At 44.4% G+C, this 17,780-nt stretch overlaps 1 protein-coding gene across 1 annotated transcript; it reads right to left on the bottom strand.

Moving 5' to 3' along the window:
* Positions 1 to 1,502: 1,502 nt before the first annotated feature.
* LOC142560014 (lysosomal Pro-X carboxypeptidase-like) lies at positions 1,503 to 14,628 on the bottom strand. Its single transcript, XM_075671759.1, has 9 exons — positions 14,310 to 14,628; positions 11,087 to 11,224; positions 10,842 to 10,943; positions 9,055 to 9,236; positions 7,873 to 8,030; positions 7,171 to 7,340; positions 5,666 to 5,827; positions 2,748 to 2,935; positions 1,503 to 1,775 (listed from the first exon to the last, which is right to left on the bottom strand). The coding sequence occupies exons 1-9, from the start codon at positions 14,406 to 14,408 to the stop codon at positions 1,574 to 1,576; spliced, it is 1,401 nt and encodes a 466-aa protein (XP_075527874.1). The 5' UTR covers positions 14,409 to 14,628; the 3' UTR covers positions 1,503 to 1,573.
* Between the last annotated feature and the right edge of the window lie 3,152 nt (positions 14,629 to 17,780).

Genomic DNA, 17,780 nt, shown 5'->3' with positions numbered 1-17,780 from the left:
CTTGCAGCTCCCGCAGACACTAGCATCGGAGTTCCGTACGAAACTCTATGGTCTGGACTTTGGGCGCATGTGTGTCGGCACGTGGTGGCTTTCTGACTAAATGTCGCCTCGGGCGCTCGTGCACCCCCAACGAGGTGACGGCAACAGCACACAGAAGTTTGTGTATTCGGAGAAATTCGCCTGTTTGAGCGACCCGACCGCTCTCGCTCGTGTTTGTTTTGTTTGCTTGGTTTGGTCTCCTTCGCGCTTGTTTCGACTGTCATGGTTTGCGGTTGCTTTGTGATCTAATTGTATGCGCGACGCGAATGGTGTAGTACTTTCTGGAAGCCACGCGGCGCCAGCGGCTACACTGGAACCTTCGATGAGTAATGTATAACAGCCGACGCGCTTTACCCGTAGATCAGATTTTTGACGATTGCCAACTCTGCTGCAACTCTCTCTCAAATTCTTTGCCTCAATATATCGCGAAATAAAAACACGTGTAGAGCTGCGCTCATTTCGACCTAGGCAGTATCGTAATCGTCGGTGAATGTTGTTCTTTCTTTATTGCACCAAAAGTGTAACAGCACCCTTAGGAGACGCTGAACAGAAACAAGTCACGTTTGACCTAACACAACGTTCCTTTAAATCTAGTTTAAACTTCTTAGGAAGACGGCTGATCGTGAGCGGGAATAATTGGAGTTAATCATATTTTTCACACGGCGCCTAAAGCGTGTCGCCGTAGCGTCATAGTAGCTCACGGTATTTTCGCGTCTTCGGTGGCTTTCCTAAAGACCATCGAATATTAACAGGTTGTGCATTTCATAGTTCATTACTCTTCAATGCAGTTTAATCGTTTTGGGTTGGTATTGTTGATGACGTAATGGCAGTAATGATGATGATGATGATGACGACGACGTTAAGCATCTGCCAAACTCGGAGTAGACGTTCCCAAAATAAATTACGCGAAGCAAGCGCTTTCTACCTCTCCAACTGATCACCGGGTTCTCTTGGTGTTTACGTCATAGGTAAAATTGAGTGGGAATTTCAAAGTAGCGTCTCTGGGCCGTCTTTTGTTACTCGCGTGATTTTTGACTTGCCAATTTTCGCTTCCAATAGGATTAACTTATTCGCGATCGTAGTGCAATATGTTAACCAAGGTTAGCTTGATATACCTCTTATGTGCACCGACATGTGTGCACCGTCATCACATTTCGTTCACAAAACTGATGAACCTGTGCATAATTCGACCGGCGCATTAAGAAAAGAATTGCGCCAACATGCAGGAAAGCCAACACAAATACCTTCCACTTGCCTTCAACTTTCGGGTTCATTTACCCGTCTCTCGTAAAAAATTATGTTCGTTGACGCAAACCGAGAACTGGAGGCACGCCTGAGTAAATGCAGGAGTCGAAAATGAGAGCTCTGTGTCGTGTTCATCTGATTTCTATGTATTTTCCTTAACTCGCTGTTGTATTCAATAGCATGCCAGACGGCGTCAAGTTTTGTGTCAGACAAAAGCGTCCGGGATGATAGGGCATCAAACGAAGCCGTGTATTTGGAATGGACGACAATGGGCTATCAGATGGGCACGTCAGTGGCCGTAGGCCTCCTTGATCCACTTGACGATGTATTCCGCCTCGATCTTCCTCGCATTGACGACGGACTCCGGGTCGGCTGGGTTTGACCCGCGCAAGTCTAGGTGGTGGGCAGCTCCTTCCATATATAACGCAATCACGCTGTCCGAGATGGTGTTGAGAACCCCGCCCGCTGACCACGGGTCCAAGTCTCCGTTACTGCGTATGACATAGTAAGAATAGACGCAATGATCAACAAAAGTGAAAATGTGATATCCATTAACGAGTTTCTTTTGGCTATAAAAACTTGTGGGAGTCACAAACGATTTCAGGCATTAACTGGTCTTGGGTGTCATTGGTGAGCATGTTAAACAAAGTTCACAGAGGAAACATTATGTAGTAGTGGTATAGCAACCTGTAGTTTGTGGAGGCTTTGCCGGACAGATAGCAGGCATAGTACTCACAGAGTCCGAATTATTGACCTTATGCATGGGATGCATGCACAATGCAGTAGATGCTCGGTCTTTTGTTGACATCTACTTCATCCGCGCTTCCATCTACTATCAGCAGCATTAATTTTGTCGGGAAAGCGAAAATGTACTGAATTAACTGGTCCGAATATAGGAATCGACTTGTTACGTTTAAGTATATCATTCTCGCCGTATGGGTATTCGTGGAATTAAACAGCCAAGAAGAAAGCGCCATCGATGCTGGATGACACAGAATTTACCAAGTCCAGGTGTCACTAACCATACTCTCCCTTAGTGTCTTTTGGTTAATAATAGTAACGTTGTTCATTTGGAAGCAGGGCTACACCATTAACATACTACGTGTCACTATTTTATGCCGTCGTCCAGGAGTATCTCATTCTCCACTAACTACTTGCCTCGTAGCACTCAATTCTGTTGTCCACAATACCTGTGATTGTTGTCTAGGATATTTCCAAAATAATGTCACCTTCACGCAGGCAGTTTCAATGCTCGTTCAAGTCACTGTGCACTGAATTTATCGGGCGCAGTCGATGCTCAGAACACGGTTGATTACAGGAAGAACGAAATGACGCGCGAAAGTGTGCTGAAGAATGAATACGGCAGCGCAAGTTCTTGGTTAAGTTATATCCACATGGACGTTCAGAAATGTCCATGTCACAAGGATATTACAGTTCGTTACTTAAATGGCGACACTGCCAACCTGAAGATGATGTTGGACGCTGCCGAAATATTCCTGCCGCCAAACATGAGCGCAGCCTTGTAGACATCGGGAGTGACGTGGAAGTCTTTCTCGCACTTTTTCCGGAACTCGTTCAGGTCCCAGTCGTTCTTGTAGAACATGTCGTTGACGCCGTCACTGCACATGGGCATCACCATCTCGTTGCAGGACTGAAAACAGAGACGCAAACAGGGAAAACAGCGTTCACTTTTTTAGCATGCTTTTCGCACCACACAAATTGAGAGATGCCAGTGTGGTTGTTTAAGGAAAACTGTGTCCTGCTTCGAGTCTCTTTTTTTTGTGCAGCGGCCGTGCTTTAGTTAGTTAGACCTGATTGCGTAACGGCGATGTTAGCGTGAGGGTGGTGTTTTATTCTTTGTATTTTGTCGAAGTAATTCAGTGTGTAGAACAAGCGTCACGATCATTTATGCATTCATTTTGGTGAGTCAGCAATAAAACAACGAAGTAGTGAGAGAATAGAGAGATATATTTAGTAAAAGAAACGTAGAGAGGTCGGCCTGAGCTAATTTGCCAAAGCGTGTTTTCTTTCTTTTACACTTTAACTTAGTCTTCAAGTCCTAGCCACTGACTTCTTAAGGTTATTGTACCTTAAAAGCCAACTTCAACAAAATTTTGAACCACGTAACAGGCTTAGTTCCAGGTAATATAAATACACAGCAGCCTTCGAGAAAATTTTTACGTATAAAATATGAGTGGATTGGTGGCGATAAGGCCCCAAAAATAGACGTTTTGCACAACGAGACTGAAAAAAAAACGCCATTAGCACTGGCCGGAAGTGACGCATGACCCAGTAGATTGAGAATCCACTGCGTCTCCTTGAGATGACCACCGAGATCAGGCACCGATCGCGGATGTCCGCGGCTCTATGCGAAAATCTCGCAGGCAACGTGCTGGGACTTGCATCTCATTCGCCAGCCACAAAGTGCTCGCGTCTTTCGCTGAGGTGCTACTTGAAGGCTGCTAATAAGAACATTAGACAATTATCAGATCTTCAGCATTGCCGCGATTTCTTCAATATTATAAGCTACTCATTTATACAGTAAGGCTGAAACTTGGGCTAGTTGGTTGAAAAGCATATTAAAACGGCAGTGCAAACGAGACAGGCAACATAGAGGAGAAGCACCGCAAAACACGGCGCTGAACTATCAACTAATCTATTCTGAGATGAAGCTGACTTTTCACTATCATATGTTATTTATTTCATCATAGAGTATTCGTCATCAGTTCATCTGTTTACCTGCTCATCAGAGACTGCATCGCGGCCTCTCGTGTGCGTATGTCCGTGACTATGCATTCACGTAGTGTACAAACTCACTGGGGTGTCACTTCCCTTCGCCTTTTATATCTATATCATCATCTGTATCATCTGTGTACAGGACTCTATGCTGTGGATTTTAGGCCTAGGACGTTGTTTCTCTTCCTTCATATATATATATATATATATATATATATATATATATATATATATATATATATATATATATATATATATATATATATATATATATATATATATATATATATATAGAATACAGGGAGTTTCTTTAGCTGCACCGGATGTTTAAATATTGCCCGTGGCAAATAACCCAATCCCAACCCTTAATCTAAATTACCCGATCAGGTGGTCATTACTTCTACTTACTTCAATCATTACTTCATCCTTAACTATTACTATTACTTCAATCCTTAACTAGATAATTAACATAAATACGTTAATTAAACGTTCACTTATTTGCTTTTACGCCCCATATTTCAGTCTGCCAATAGTAGCTAGTCAGTTTGCAAGGCATATGACTTGTAATGAATTCTGACGATGACACTGGATTCGAGATATGTGCCGTCAGAATTGCGGCAAAAATTCACTTGTTCCACTCACTTTATAAAGAAAACGGCTGTTTTATAGATTGTAGCACGAAATTAACTGGAATGCCGACGCATCTCATTGGACATGTTGAAAATTAATATCTCGAAACTGGTGGAGCCCTTAGAATTCATTCCAAGTGGATATGCCTTGCGACCTCACCGGCTATGATTCTTAGTTCTGCCGTAAATAATTAAAACTATATTTAGCGTAATTATATTAATTATTCAATTAGGAATTGTCATTTCTTCTAGAAGTAATGGCCACCTCGTTGAGGAAATTTATATCGAAGGTTAGAATTATACTAACTGCCACAGGCAATTTTTAATAGTGTGGCGAAACTAAACACCCATCAATATATATATATATATATATATATATATATATATATATATATATATATATATATATATATATATATATATATAGTTTTTTTGGTTTTTGTTAACCTTTTAACCATATATATATACGAATAAAGAAAATCGTTATTGGAGAGGAGACAATGAAAATGCTCACCTAGCACAACATTGAGCCGTTGAAGGTGTGCCCCTAACTTCAGTGAGGCATCAGTATTCAAACAGGATAAAGATCAGTTAACGAGAGAGCTGATTTTTTTTTTCTAAAGGTAAAAGAAGGATATGTCTATTACCATCAATCACGCTTTTCGACTACGAGTGCGACGTCCGCCGAGACACCAGGCTACACCGTCTTTTCTTTTTTTTTTTTTGTCATGTTTGATTGTGTTTTTTTTTTCTGTCATACTTCAGTGCATGCGTGATTCTAACCTTAGGTGCACTTATATTTTTCACTTCTTTCAATAAAGATTAGTTGCAACTTCACCGCCGTGTTTTGTGGTCCTTCTCATCCGCGTCGTGTGTGATTTGCGCCAGTGTAAACTTATACGATCAATTTAGCCAACGTGAAATGTGGTTGCAGTTGGCTTTTAAATGTGATTGCTTACGTCATTGCACTCATTTAGTGAAGCTACGTGAGACATGCAAAATTTGAAAGAGCTCACCTGAAAGTTCCAGCCATCCGCGTCCAAAGTTCCCGAACCCTTGGAGAGGTCGTTACATTGTGTCTGCCCCGTGTAATTTTGAAAGACGCTTATTGCCTGGTATATACCGTCCAACAGTATGTCGTCGTTATCAAACGTCTTGTTCAAGAACTTGCAGGCCTCCTGCAATTATCGAAAACATCATATTTGCCATTGTCGTTAACGCTTAGTCTCAAAATGTGATTTAGCAAAATTAGTACCTGTGCTTTATTTTGCTGTTTATTCTACTGCAAGAAATGAAATGTTCGCTCTAATTACTTGCAACGATCCGTGTCTAAGCAGAGTGTCGCTGTAGATGGTTTAAATATTCCGAGTCTCTTTACTTTGATGCCCTTCCTTAGGCAGTCGCGAACCAACTTGTCTCAAATTTGTTTGCCTCTAACACAGTATTTTTCCGGGCTAGTTGATGCATATTGTTTGGTTGGGCCAGATGAGCATCACGCCGGGAACAACATAATGAAAACAACTACCCCCACCACTGGGTAACAATAAAGTTCAGTTGTTAGTCAGCGCTGTTCTCGTTTTCAGTGAAATTTTGCCGTTAGTCAGCCGTATAGTTGTTTTCTTCACGTCGTCAAAGTGTAACGTTATGCTGACTGAAACAGTACTTCCAAGAGTAAAACCAACAGTAGAAATATAACGATACTTTATTAACACGCAGGTATTCAGGCCCGACCTATAGAGCCACCAATGACTGGACCGTCAGTTTTTGACCGACAGGTAAGCTGTTACCGAGCACGAACGATGCCTTCAGCACTTCCCCCAGCCCCTCGGAATATGTTAACGAGCAGGAATTGAAGGTATAAAGATTGAAACAGAATTGTTAGCGTATTGCGCGTCTCGATTTACTGGCGTAACAAGTAGTGCGGGAGTGCTACCAGCAGTTGCTTTCGGCTTAGCAAATGTTCTAAAGTTCGAGTGCTATATCAATAACTCTGCAAATTATCGTTAACGTTCACAAGCTATAAAGAAAACCCATGCGGGTTTCTCCGAACGAAAGCTTCACAGTTAATGAAAAGAATGTTTCATGGACCGAAGCCGGGACCACCACCTTTCCGTGACGGTCGCTCTACCGTCTGGGCTAACCGGGAGGCTATGGCAGATTGCCGGGCGAGGCTGAACTGATCGACAACTCGACGTGTAAAAGCACTGAATATGGCAAAGCGGTTCTGTGGAAGCCCACAAGGTGGGGGAAACTTCAGGAAAGGGAAGAACTGGCACCCACCTAAACAACCACCTGTTACGAAGCTACAAAGGGAACCCATGCTGAATTCTCCTAAAGGAAGCTTCGCGCTACAGCCATCCTCCTGGACTGCAGCATCTGCTATACCCTAGTGGTTGCCTATCTTTTCTTTTAATAAACTTACTCTACCGTGCGGGCATCCGCAGAACTGATTTTCCATATTTATAATTAAATAATACCTACCGCATATCCTTTGAACCAATACATCAACGCGCTGACTCACCCTGACTGGGTGACCCGGTACTGGGGCCAGAAAGCTGTTGTCGTACGGGTAGTTAACCATGGCAAGGTTCGTGTACAGATCAGTCATCCAGTCCCGCAGAATCGTGAAGTTCCTTGGCGTGTAGTTGCCGCAAATGTGGAAGCGTTCGCCGATGGCTTGAGCGCCTTCCGCTGTTCGTTGGAGGAAGAAAAGGATGCGAAATGTAAATCGTCGGATGTTTCTGTCTCCTGAGCGCATGGCGCATGGACGTAGCACACAAGGCCATTTCGGCATGGTCATAAAGCAATTTTCGACTACGTCGGTTATTAGAGTTCCGTAATGTTCTGTCCTATAGGCTAAGCAGGAGACCGTAAGTTTCAGTAGAGTGTTCTTGAATTACGAGCGTTAAAAGCGCGTAATGATTATACGCAATATAGAAACATGCCATTACTGGGATTTTCAAAATTTTCGTACACCGGGAGTCTTCTGATACACTAAATGCATTGAAAATATATGGTTATCCAAAACACAAGTTTACAGGGGCGTGCTTGGTTTTCAACAGAATTGTAGTGGCTGCAAAAGTGCATTTTAGCCACCAGACGTCGCCAGTATTCGAGGAGCTCTGGGCCTTCTGAAGCGTTTTTTGCCCTTATGTCATTGTGTTGGAGAGGGTACTTTTTTATATCTCTACAAAACAACTATTTGTTCATTATCGATGGTCACCTGTAGAAGACATGTTTTTGATGACGTCCCATGACTTTCTGATGGCCTCAACGCACAGCTCAGATTCCTTCCTGAAGGCTTTTGTGACGACAGCGTTCAGGGCACCGCAGGGTGTGATGCCTTGGAACTGCAGAATCGGAGCGCTGGCTGCCAGTGCTCTGCAGAAAGAAAAAAAAGTAGTGGGCGTTATGAGCTGAACGCGACACACAATAAGACATGCACTAATGAGTGATTTATCTGATGACCGAACCCCGTAAGCCTTGTTATCGAATTGTGTATCTTGTTTTTTTTTTCTAATCTTTGCTTTTCGTTGAACAGCTTGGCTAACGCAAGCCAGGACATACGGTATAATAAACATTTTGTAAGCAATCGGCTACGGGGACAGAGAGTGGACGCTAACAAATGCGCACGAAATGAGAGAGCGTAACTAGCAATGGAATGAGAACTGATCGGTGCAGAGGGCAAGAAGATAAACGTCGCCGTACCAATTGCAGATTGAATGCGAGTATAATAATAATATTTGGGGTTTTACGTGCCAAAACCACTTTCTGATTATGAGGCACGCCGTAGTGGAGGACTCCGGAAATTTTGACCACCTGGGGTTCTTTAACGTGCACCTAAATCTAAGCACACGGGTGTTTTCGCATTTCGCCCCCATCGAAATACGGCCGCCGTGGCCGGGATTCGATCCCGCGACCTCGTGCTCAGCAGCCCAACACCATAGCCACTGAGCAACCACGGCGGGTGAATGCGAGTATACGATATTGTCGTTGAGACGAACTCTCGTCCGCTCAAAAACCACTTCCCTTCTCCGATTCTTCGAAATTGAATTGTAGTATTTAACTTCCCCAAACTGCACAGCGGATTATGAGGGATGCCGTCGTGGAGGGCTCCAGATTGCGGCCACCTGTGTTTTTCTTTTCTTCTTTCTTTTTATCGTGCGCCTAACTCTAAGCACACAAGCATTTTTTTTTCTTTTCCTTTCCTTTTCATCTCGCTCCCATCGAAATGTGGCTACTGTGGCCCGGATTTGAAAACCATGACCTCGTCGTGTTCGGCAGCAAAGAATGGCGTTTGCAAATAAATATCGCTCGTCGTCGATTTGTGGAAAACAGCGCCTGTCGACTCAAGTTGCTGACGCTTACTCCACGCCAAACGTCAGAAAAGTGTTTATACACTCACGCCACGGTCACGTGCGGGTACTTCATTCGGAACCAGGCAGCGAGCATGCCACCGTAAGAACCTCCGAACGAAACCACTGGGCTGTCTCCGGCTCCGGGCAACGTCTCACGTACGTGCCGCAGCAAATCCGCGTAGTCGGCCAACGCCTGCTCCACTGTGAGATAGCCTAGATGGGCGGGACTCTGCAAAAAGTAAAGCAGCCCTTTACAGCTGAAGGATGCACCGCCTTGGTGTTACCGAACAATCATTCGCAAGGTGTGTGTCAATCCGAGCAAACTGATACGTCAAAGACTGCGAAGCTTTGTAAGCGACTTCTCACTCTCTCCGGAAGTGTTTTAAGCGTCTGCTTGCGCGCGATTGGTCGCGGACGTCCTGGTCAATCGGCCGCTTCGGAAATTCCAAGCAGCCGGTGTTGCTGGACAACGCCATCTGCTTCCCCCTCCGCAGCCGTACAAACTCCTATATATATATATATATATATATATATATATATATATATATATATATATATATATATATATATATATATATGAGAAGAAAGGGGAGTTAACCGAGGGGCCCGATTTTTATTAGTCATATCATAAGAAGCCAACAAACACTGACACCGAGGACAACATAGGGGAAATTACTTGTGCTTAATAAATGAAATAAAGAAACGATAAATTAATGGAAATTAAAGTGGATGAAAAAACAACTTGCCGCAGGTGGGAACCGAACCCACAACCTTCGCATTTCGCGTGCGATGCTCTACCAATTGAGCTACCGCGGCGCTGTTTCCCCATCCACTTTGTTGGGTATTTGTGTCCTAGTGGAACCTTGGGAGTGTTTTTCATCCACTTTAATTTCCATTAATTTATCGTTTCTTTATTTCATTTATTAAGCACAAGTAATTTCCCCTGTGATGTCCTCGGTGTCAGTGTTTGTTGGCTTCTTATGATATGACTATATATATATATATATATATATATATATATATATATATATATATATATATATATATATATATATATATATATATATACACGATCGATTTTTTAAAATAATATCTTTAGTTGAGAGTCAGCGCTCGTCCTGTGTATCTCGTCAACTTCTTCATCTCTTTCACGCTACAACAAAACTATGTTACCCCACTAACTCGCCCGAATGCCGCCGGGCCGTGAGAGTATGAAAATGAATAAATCAATAAATAAAACATCAACGCTAGTGCTTCAATAAGCTTCAAATTAATTTCGACCATCCCGCGTTCCTTAATGTGCACCCAGAAACAGAGTATAGGCGAGCGTTTGTGCGTTCTATAACTGCCCCCCCCCCTCCCTCATCAGAATGCTGCCGCCACAAAAGGGAATCGCACCAGAATGGGATCTCAAACGCTCGACAGAAGAATGCATGGCCACTGAGCCACCGCGGCCACTTATATCGGTAACTATTTATTTCGAACAACAGCATAATACACTATAACGGTGATGCAGCCTCAAACAGCGACAGCCTCCGCGCGCGCTGGGAGTCTGCGTTGCTCAGCTCGGACCTGCAGCTGGGCCGTCCAGCTAGCCGAGGAAGCCTCAAGGGCCAACAACCCTTGGCCGAAACCTATATGCGGGGTCCAGGCCCACTCCGCCAAATCGCAGGGCACTCAATAAATTTAGCTGAATTAATTCATTAAATAATGAACAGCAGAAAATGTGTTCACTTAATAAAAGAAAGGCTGGCACGACACTGAAGCACAGCCTGCTGGCCTCCAGATCGCGGTAAAAGGGTCGCGGTAAACTTTGGAACTTTGGATGCCGTACCTCGAACGAGCGTGCTCCGTACGGCATCGATTTACCGTAGTACCGGTGCTCGGCAAAAATCAGCAGTGCTTTTAACTCCTCAGCCCACTCCCACATCAGCCCCTGGAAGAAAAAGAAAATATGGCAGTATAAGCATGTACCCTTATTTTGTTTCGGTACGGCACACTTCCATTTTCGCCGTACAGCAACGCAAATTGGAGCGAATGCAGCGGATCTACGTGCGCTTTGTCCCTTTTGAAACTTACGGTGTTGTTCGCGAACGTCGTGATGCTGCCTTCGTTTCCCGTGTAGAAAAATATGGGGCCTCCCTTGAGCCAGTACTGGTCGGCAAACAGGTAGCGCATCTTGTAGGTGTCATTGTTGGCGTAACCGAAGTGGTCCACCTGAAAATAGAATGCACGTGACGTTTGCAGTCTTGTACAAGTAGAGCGGCTGAAATGAACAAGACCATTACGAGCAGATCACGCTGTATTCCTTCACGTTTGCTTGCAGATTGCACAAACTGACTTATCCTTTCTCACAAGCTTACTCCTGTACAATGCAACTTTATTAGACATAAATTGACATTATGCGCCAAATAGCCTAACCTAACAGAGATCTAATGACACTCCGCAACTTGAATTGCGCGTGAAAAAAATTACGGCTCGAATTTATTTCCCGACTACTCAATAACAATATAACGCTCGACCCCTCAATGTACATAAATTCGCAGTTAACGAGACCAACTCGTCACCGTCATCAAGATGCTTTAACGCCATATTTTGCCCGAACTAACACATTTAAATGCTCTTTTTTTCCCCGCGCAGAGTTGCTCACTGGGACTGCTTAGGTCAATCGCTTAATTAGATAACTTTGTGACAATTGTATTCACACCTATGAAAATTTTGTGTATGTATGCACATGTTTGTGCATTGATCTCTCTCATATATTGTGACCTCGCTGCATAGACCTCGAGTCAGCATTGTGTATTATATGAATTAATGAATTATTAATGCTTTGGTTTTCCTCTGTCCGTCTCATGTGGTTGCATGCTGTAGTGCATTTTGTAACTCAGCAGTATGTGTTGCTGCGCTAGTCGGTTCATCTTGACCAGTTTCGGACCATAAGACCTATGGCCACTCAGGGCAAAATAAAGAAGTAAAGGTGGGGGGGACAAGGTAAGCGCTCTCGCGTTTTTTCTTCGCTAGATATCACATGTGCACTTCACTTTTCTTTCCGTCGAAAACACTTTAACAGTGGAGGTGCGTATGATGCCTGGATACGTGCCTTCTTTCCATGCGACATTTTCCAACTTCAGAAAATGGTTTTCTTTTTCTTAAACACCCTGCGCAGCTTCCCGCTAGAGACATTACCTTCAGCGCGTGGTCGACAAGTAATATCATAATAAACGCGATAACTTAGAGGGAGGGAGGTTCTGGGTGGGGAGAGGGGGTGGGAGGGGGTGAAAGAAGAACCACGGGATATATTTTTGGAGGGTCACGTACTTTCGGTGATGTCACTTTCAGTGCACGCTTATTGGTTGGTTGAACAAAATCGGATGAGCTGATTGGCTGGTCGAGCACTATACGTCCCGCGAAAGCGCCAGCATCGCCGCAATAATCGTGTGAGAATACGTCCCCGGGCACGCGAAGGGGCACTCCCGGCATTTCAAGTGGCGATATATTCAAACCTTATTGAAACCTACGCTGTTCTGTACGTTGCTTGCGTGATTCCAATGAATGTATGCACTGTTCGCTTCACTTTGCTGAGTGCTTGTACCCTCTACATTACGAGGGTGGTGATCCATTGCATTTTTTACTTGCTTATAGGGGTATGAGCCACGTGGTTTGAACTTGAATCAAGTTTAAACCACGTGGGAAGAGCAGGTGTTGCTGTATAGCGATGATCCCTTCGATTTGGAGCGGCAGGTATTGAGGCAGTTTTAACAAGCGCCTTTGTACACACGCAAGAAAAGATGGAGAACCACACTGCCAGTTCTCGTCTGCGGCGTCTCGCCTCTGCGTATTTCACGCTATAGGTAAGTACGTCTCCATCCTGAAATGCTCACCAACAAGCCCAAGTTTCTTCTCTAACCGACTGGTAGTTTCGTGTTCTCGGTAAATGAAAGCCCTCCGTAAGCAGCTCGTCTTTATCGTCGCTATTTGTTCTGTCTTTATCACTACGTGGCTGCGTATGTACATACGCACTTGATTAAGTACGATTCGGAAGGCCATAATCGATCCGATAACTTGCTTGAGCTGGTTTCCCTCTCTATATTCCGTGCTACACGTTTTGTAGATCTCGAACTTAAATCCATTCACCCTGCCTGTGCGACAATAGTTGACGCGCTGTGTCGATATCGATAGATGCAATTGAGTGCGATGACTCCCAAACGGAACATATGAGCTAAAACAAGAAAAAGCAATAGAAAATTAAAGTGTTTCTGATATTGAGCCGATGATGCAGAAGACAAGAAATATGGAAGATACGACGCCACTCTTGCGGAATGAACTCACGAGCGGATTACGGATACATGTGTGACTGATAATCATTAAGAAATCATAGGTCTATTTAGTTCTGAAAATTTAGTTTTATAATTTTTTTCCATCTTTGTCATCTTTAAAGACAGCCAGCACGAAAAGGTAATATTTCTTATGTCATATTATCTCTAGAACTGTGAACACACCGCCTGAATTTCGAACACTATTTCAGAGGAGGGAGATCGACTGTTTCGTGTGCAATGTTCTTAGAAGTAGTAAGTAAATTCAGAAGTTCGTGCGATGTAAATAACAACTGTCAAAAGCAAGAAAAGAAAACGTAAGAAAACTCGCTGAATGACCGCGTACATGGCCTCATTTGAAAGCACTCAAACGTCAATTTTTCAGCGCCTTTATTACAGCGAAGCTGTTAGCCTCTCGGTCGTAGGCATTTTTCGTGTACGTCCGTGAAAAAGAATTATCATCATCAGCAATGGCTCATACCCGTCTAAGCAAACGAAAAATGCAATGGCTCATCCCCCTCGTAATGTAGAGGCTACAAGCACTCAGCAAAGTGAAGCGAAAAGTGCATACATTCATTGAAATCACCCATACAACACACAGAACAGCATATGTTTCAATAAAGAACAAGCTAAAAACGAGCATCCGAGCCATCAATAAAGCATTGCATACCACCCTCAGCAGCTGTAGAGGTGGTTTTGCAACAGCCTCGCCGGGCATCCACTTTCACAGGGCCGGAATGGCGTCATTATTTTTTTTTTTTTAGTCGACCTGACGTATAATAACGAATCTTTAAGAAGTGGTCTGCTAAGGAGCTTAGCTTAGCAGAGCAGTTCATGATTAACTGAAAATAACTTTTGGTGTCATAATTTTTTGCTAATCCTTGTGATTGCTATAGGTACTATGCTGGACAGTAATATTGCGGACGAGGTGTCATAAATGAATAAACGAATTGGCAGCCTGCCTCAGCCAATAATCTTCGCCATCTCACCTTTGTCTCGAAGAATCGGACCTCGTAGGTGTAATCCGAAGAAACAGACGCCACGCAGACAGCTGTTGCGAGCAAGACGATCCTCCAGGACGTTTGCATCGTTTACCGTCGTACACGAACACTACTTTGGAACAAGATGCGAGCCAACACGAACCACCAATGTCTCTCTATAAAAGAAAAGTGGCCAAACGTTTCCGCCAATGTGATCCCGAGACAGAAGGAAGGCTGAGCACAGCCTCGGACTCTGGGTGAAGTGAAAGAGTGCCGTGTATCACCTCGCAAGCAGTTCGGCGGCTCAGGAACGGACAACAATGGCCTCTCCACGACGCTGATACGATAGCCGTGTCTCTCGTTTCGGCGAGGAAGCGAAAGATTACAGGTCCCGCCTGTACGTTGTCTCTCCCCGCCGTCGCTAAACCTGTGCAGTACTGTCAAAGCTAGAACTTCGCCGCGGCCAATAAGGACAGCAAGTTCGATGTCGCGCTTTCATTGCACCCCGACGTACACATCTCGAATAGATGTGTATGCACATCGTCTGCTCTGTAGGGCACACTAAGCAGGCGACACGCTTCAAACGCTAGAAGCATGACGACAATGTGCTTATAAGAGCAAGATCTTGTGCTTTGGACATTCCCAAAAATGCAGCGCAAGTGCTGTCGAAGCACGGTGATGTATACTTTATCCAGAGTACTGTCGACCTGCTCTAGACGCCACGCAGCTTTCCCTCGCACTGCATGGCTCAACGACATATACCACTAGAGTTTGCCATCGGGAGCGACTCCGCTGCATAAGTGCCGCGCCCTGTGAAGCGCAAGCGTTTAATGGAATCATGCCAGATACTCGACGACATCTGACGCTTTCTCCGAACGCTTCCGCGAGACACAATGATTACCGTGGATAGCCGGACTCTTATTTTTTTTTTTTCATGGGTTACCGACATACGATCAGGTCGATAGAACAATTTCCAGATCAATCATGGGGGTCCCTGTGTCGTTCACATTGCTGCATGCGTAACATTCGTTTTCTTGTTTGCATTGTGAACGGGTCACAGCGACGAGGGACATAAGGAAGCGGATGCTAAGGATGCAGTGAGGGGCGTTCAGCTAATTAAGTGATCACTCAAAACATATAAATCGACTTCTCGGAACCTATATACCACTTGCGCTGGTATGTAATAAAGACAAAATTCATGGAAGCCAAGGAAAGTACAGCGTATTCGAGTGTGTTTGTTTGCCTAATATATAGGAAGAAATTTTATGCGCTTATAGTCGGACGGGCTTGGCTTGCCCAGTGGCGTATTGTCGTCTATTCTTCCTATCACTCAGCTTTTTCCCTACATCTCAAATGTGAGCCAAATTGTAAAATAACCCTTTTCCCCTACTCTTTACAAGTAATGACCCACGAAACAGACTAAGAGCTAAGGGACCTCCGAAATACGTCTTTAAAAGATAAACGAAACGTATAAAGGAAGTCTGAGCTTAAACTTTATTTAAATGTACACTTCCCGAAAACCTCATGCAGCTGTGCTAACGCCAATTTAGTAGAGGTCTAAAAAACTCCTGGTGACATTCTTAGAACATTATTTGCCCATAAATTCGACATCAATAAACGCAAATAGTTTATATCAGGACCAACAAGAGTAGTCATTCATGCGATCATAAAAAAAAAAAAGCACTGAGAAGAAAAAAAAAATGTCTGCCACGGCAGGATGGGACTCGCAGCCTTGCGATGCCGAATCATATGCTTTCACCACTACACCATGTCAGCTCTGTTCTGTAAATAGAAGAGCGGAAGCATACCATACAGTCCAACGCGCGTACGTATCTGCGCATGCCATGCCAGCGGGAAGTCTGGCGTCGCACGTAGTTGCGCCCCCCCCCCCCCATATGCAACTGAAAAAAAAATAAGGACAGCTGCCTGGTTTGTCCTAGAAGGACTAAACATTTGACATACAAGCGTATTGCGTAGCGAAAACGGGGCATCTAAAGGTCAAACTACATGTACGCTTGCCGGCGCGTAAGCTCGCGCCCACGCGCCCCGCGCATGCGCGGATGGTGCGGTACAGATCGTGCGCGTCGTAGCTCGGCGCAAGCACAGGTATCTTCTCGAGACAAATATGGCCGATCTGGCTCCCTCATAGAGTTTCCTATAATTTTTGTAGGAAACTCTATGGGCTCCCTCACAAAAATACGAAACGATGTCTACCGAAGCGAAAATAGTGATCCCAGTGGGCGCAGCGCTGGCGCGCTTCCATGCAGCTTCCACTCGTGAGGCGCAGCGAACACAAGGCGCGTGAACCGCGAGCTTTCACGCGTACGTGTAGTTTGGCCTTAAGGCGAAAGGCCAAGGCTATTTTGTTGTCATAACTCTTGCGTGCCCCTTTTGCGCTACACATTGCGTAATGCAGTATATGCTACAGTTCATCAGTCTGTTCGGCTAAGGCTATGTTACAAGAAGTGTTAGCAAATGAACAGGCTCTGCACATATATCTACGTGTGGAACGGCATAACAGCTTTGTTTTGTGTATAGACACATCGATCTCGGAAAACGTAATTTTATTTGTTTTATTTATTTATAACGGTTAGTTTTCTTTTTTCACCTCCACGGCCCTATATTCATGCGATTCGCGAATTCTATTTTGCTGAGCCTATTTAAACGCATGTGATTCACTCTTTGTGGAGGATTGAGGACAATGCAGCCTTTCAGGAACCAAATTACACTTTTTAATTATAAACTTTAAGATACAATGTACGACACGGTCTAGAAAAATAATACCTAAATGTGGTCTTCGATACAGACATTCTGAAAACGTTTTCAAAAACCTACAAACGTTTATTCAACATTTTGTTTATTCAACGCTTCTTGCGCCTCTCGTGATCGCTGGGTTGCCAAATGCAGTCACAATGCCCAAGAAAAAACTGCCTCTTTTAAATGGTACAAAAAAAAAAAAAAGAACGCGTCAGCCCACTATGCCGAATGCGCCCACCTGTGGCACAGAAAGTGCCGGCAGCCACGCGCTCCGAGTGTCGCGTTTCAAACGTTGAGCGCTGCCCACAGTTCGTCTGTTGTTTGACGCTAAGCGAGCAAATGCGTTGCAGAGAGCAACTCGCTCAAAACTATACGCGGCCAGCTCGACCAGGAAATTTGTCACTCGTCCTCGCGTTCCCCCTTTGGTGCATTAGCTCTCATGCTAAATCCAACACGCAGCCTGGGGACGTATTCTGCGACGATCACTTTCGGCGATAGCATCTCCTCAGCGACAGTATCGCCATCAGCCGCGCGCTAATTGGCTGTTTGAGCAAAATCGGATGAGCCGATTGAGCCCGACGTCACGCGAAGGCGATAGTATCGCCGAGGCGATCGTCGCAGAATACATCCCCTATTTATGCGCTCCATTTACCCCCTCGTCGTTTGCGGCCTCGATAAGAAAAATAACGCTTTCAATCACGAATTACGATCGACTGTCGATAA

The sequence above is a fragment of the Dermacentor variabilis genome, chromosome 10 (assembly GCF_050947875.1).
Source record: "Dermacentor variabilis isolate Ectoservices chromosome 10, ASM5094787v1, whole genome shotgun sequence".
Taxonomy (NCBI): Eukaryota; Metazoa; Arthropoda; class Arachnida; order Ixodida; family Ixodidae; genus Dermacentor; species Dermacentor variabilis.
This window is presented reverse-complemented; position numbering and strand designations above follow the sequence as displayed.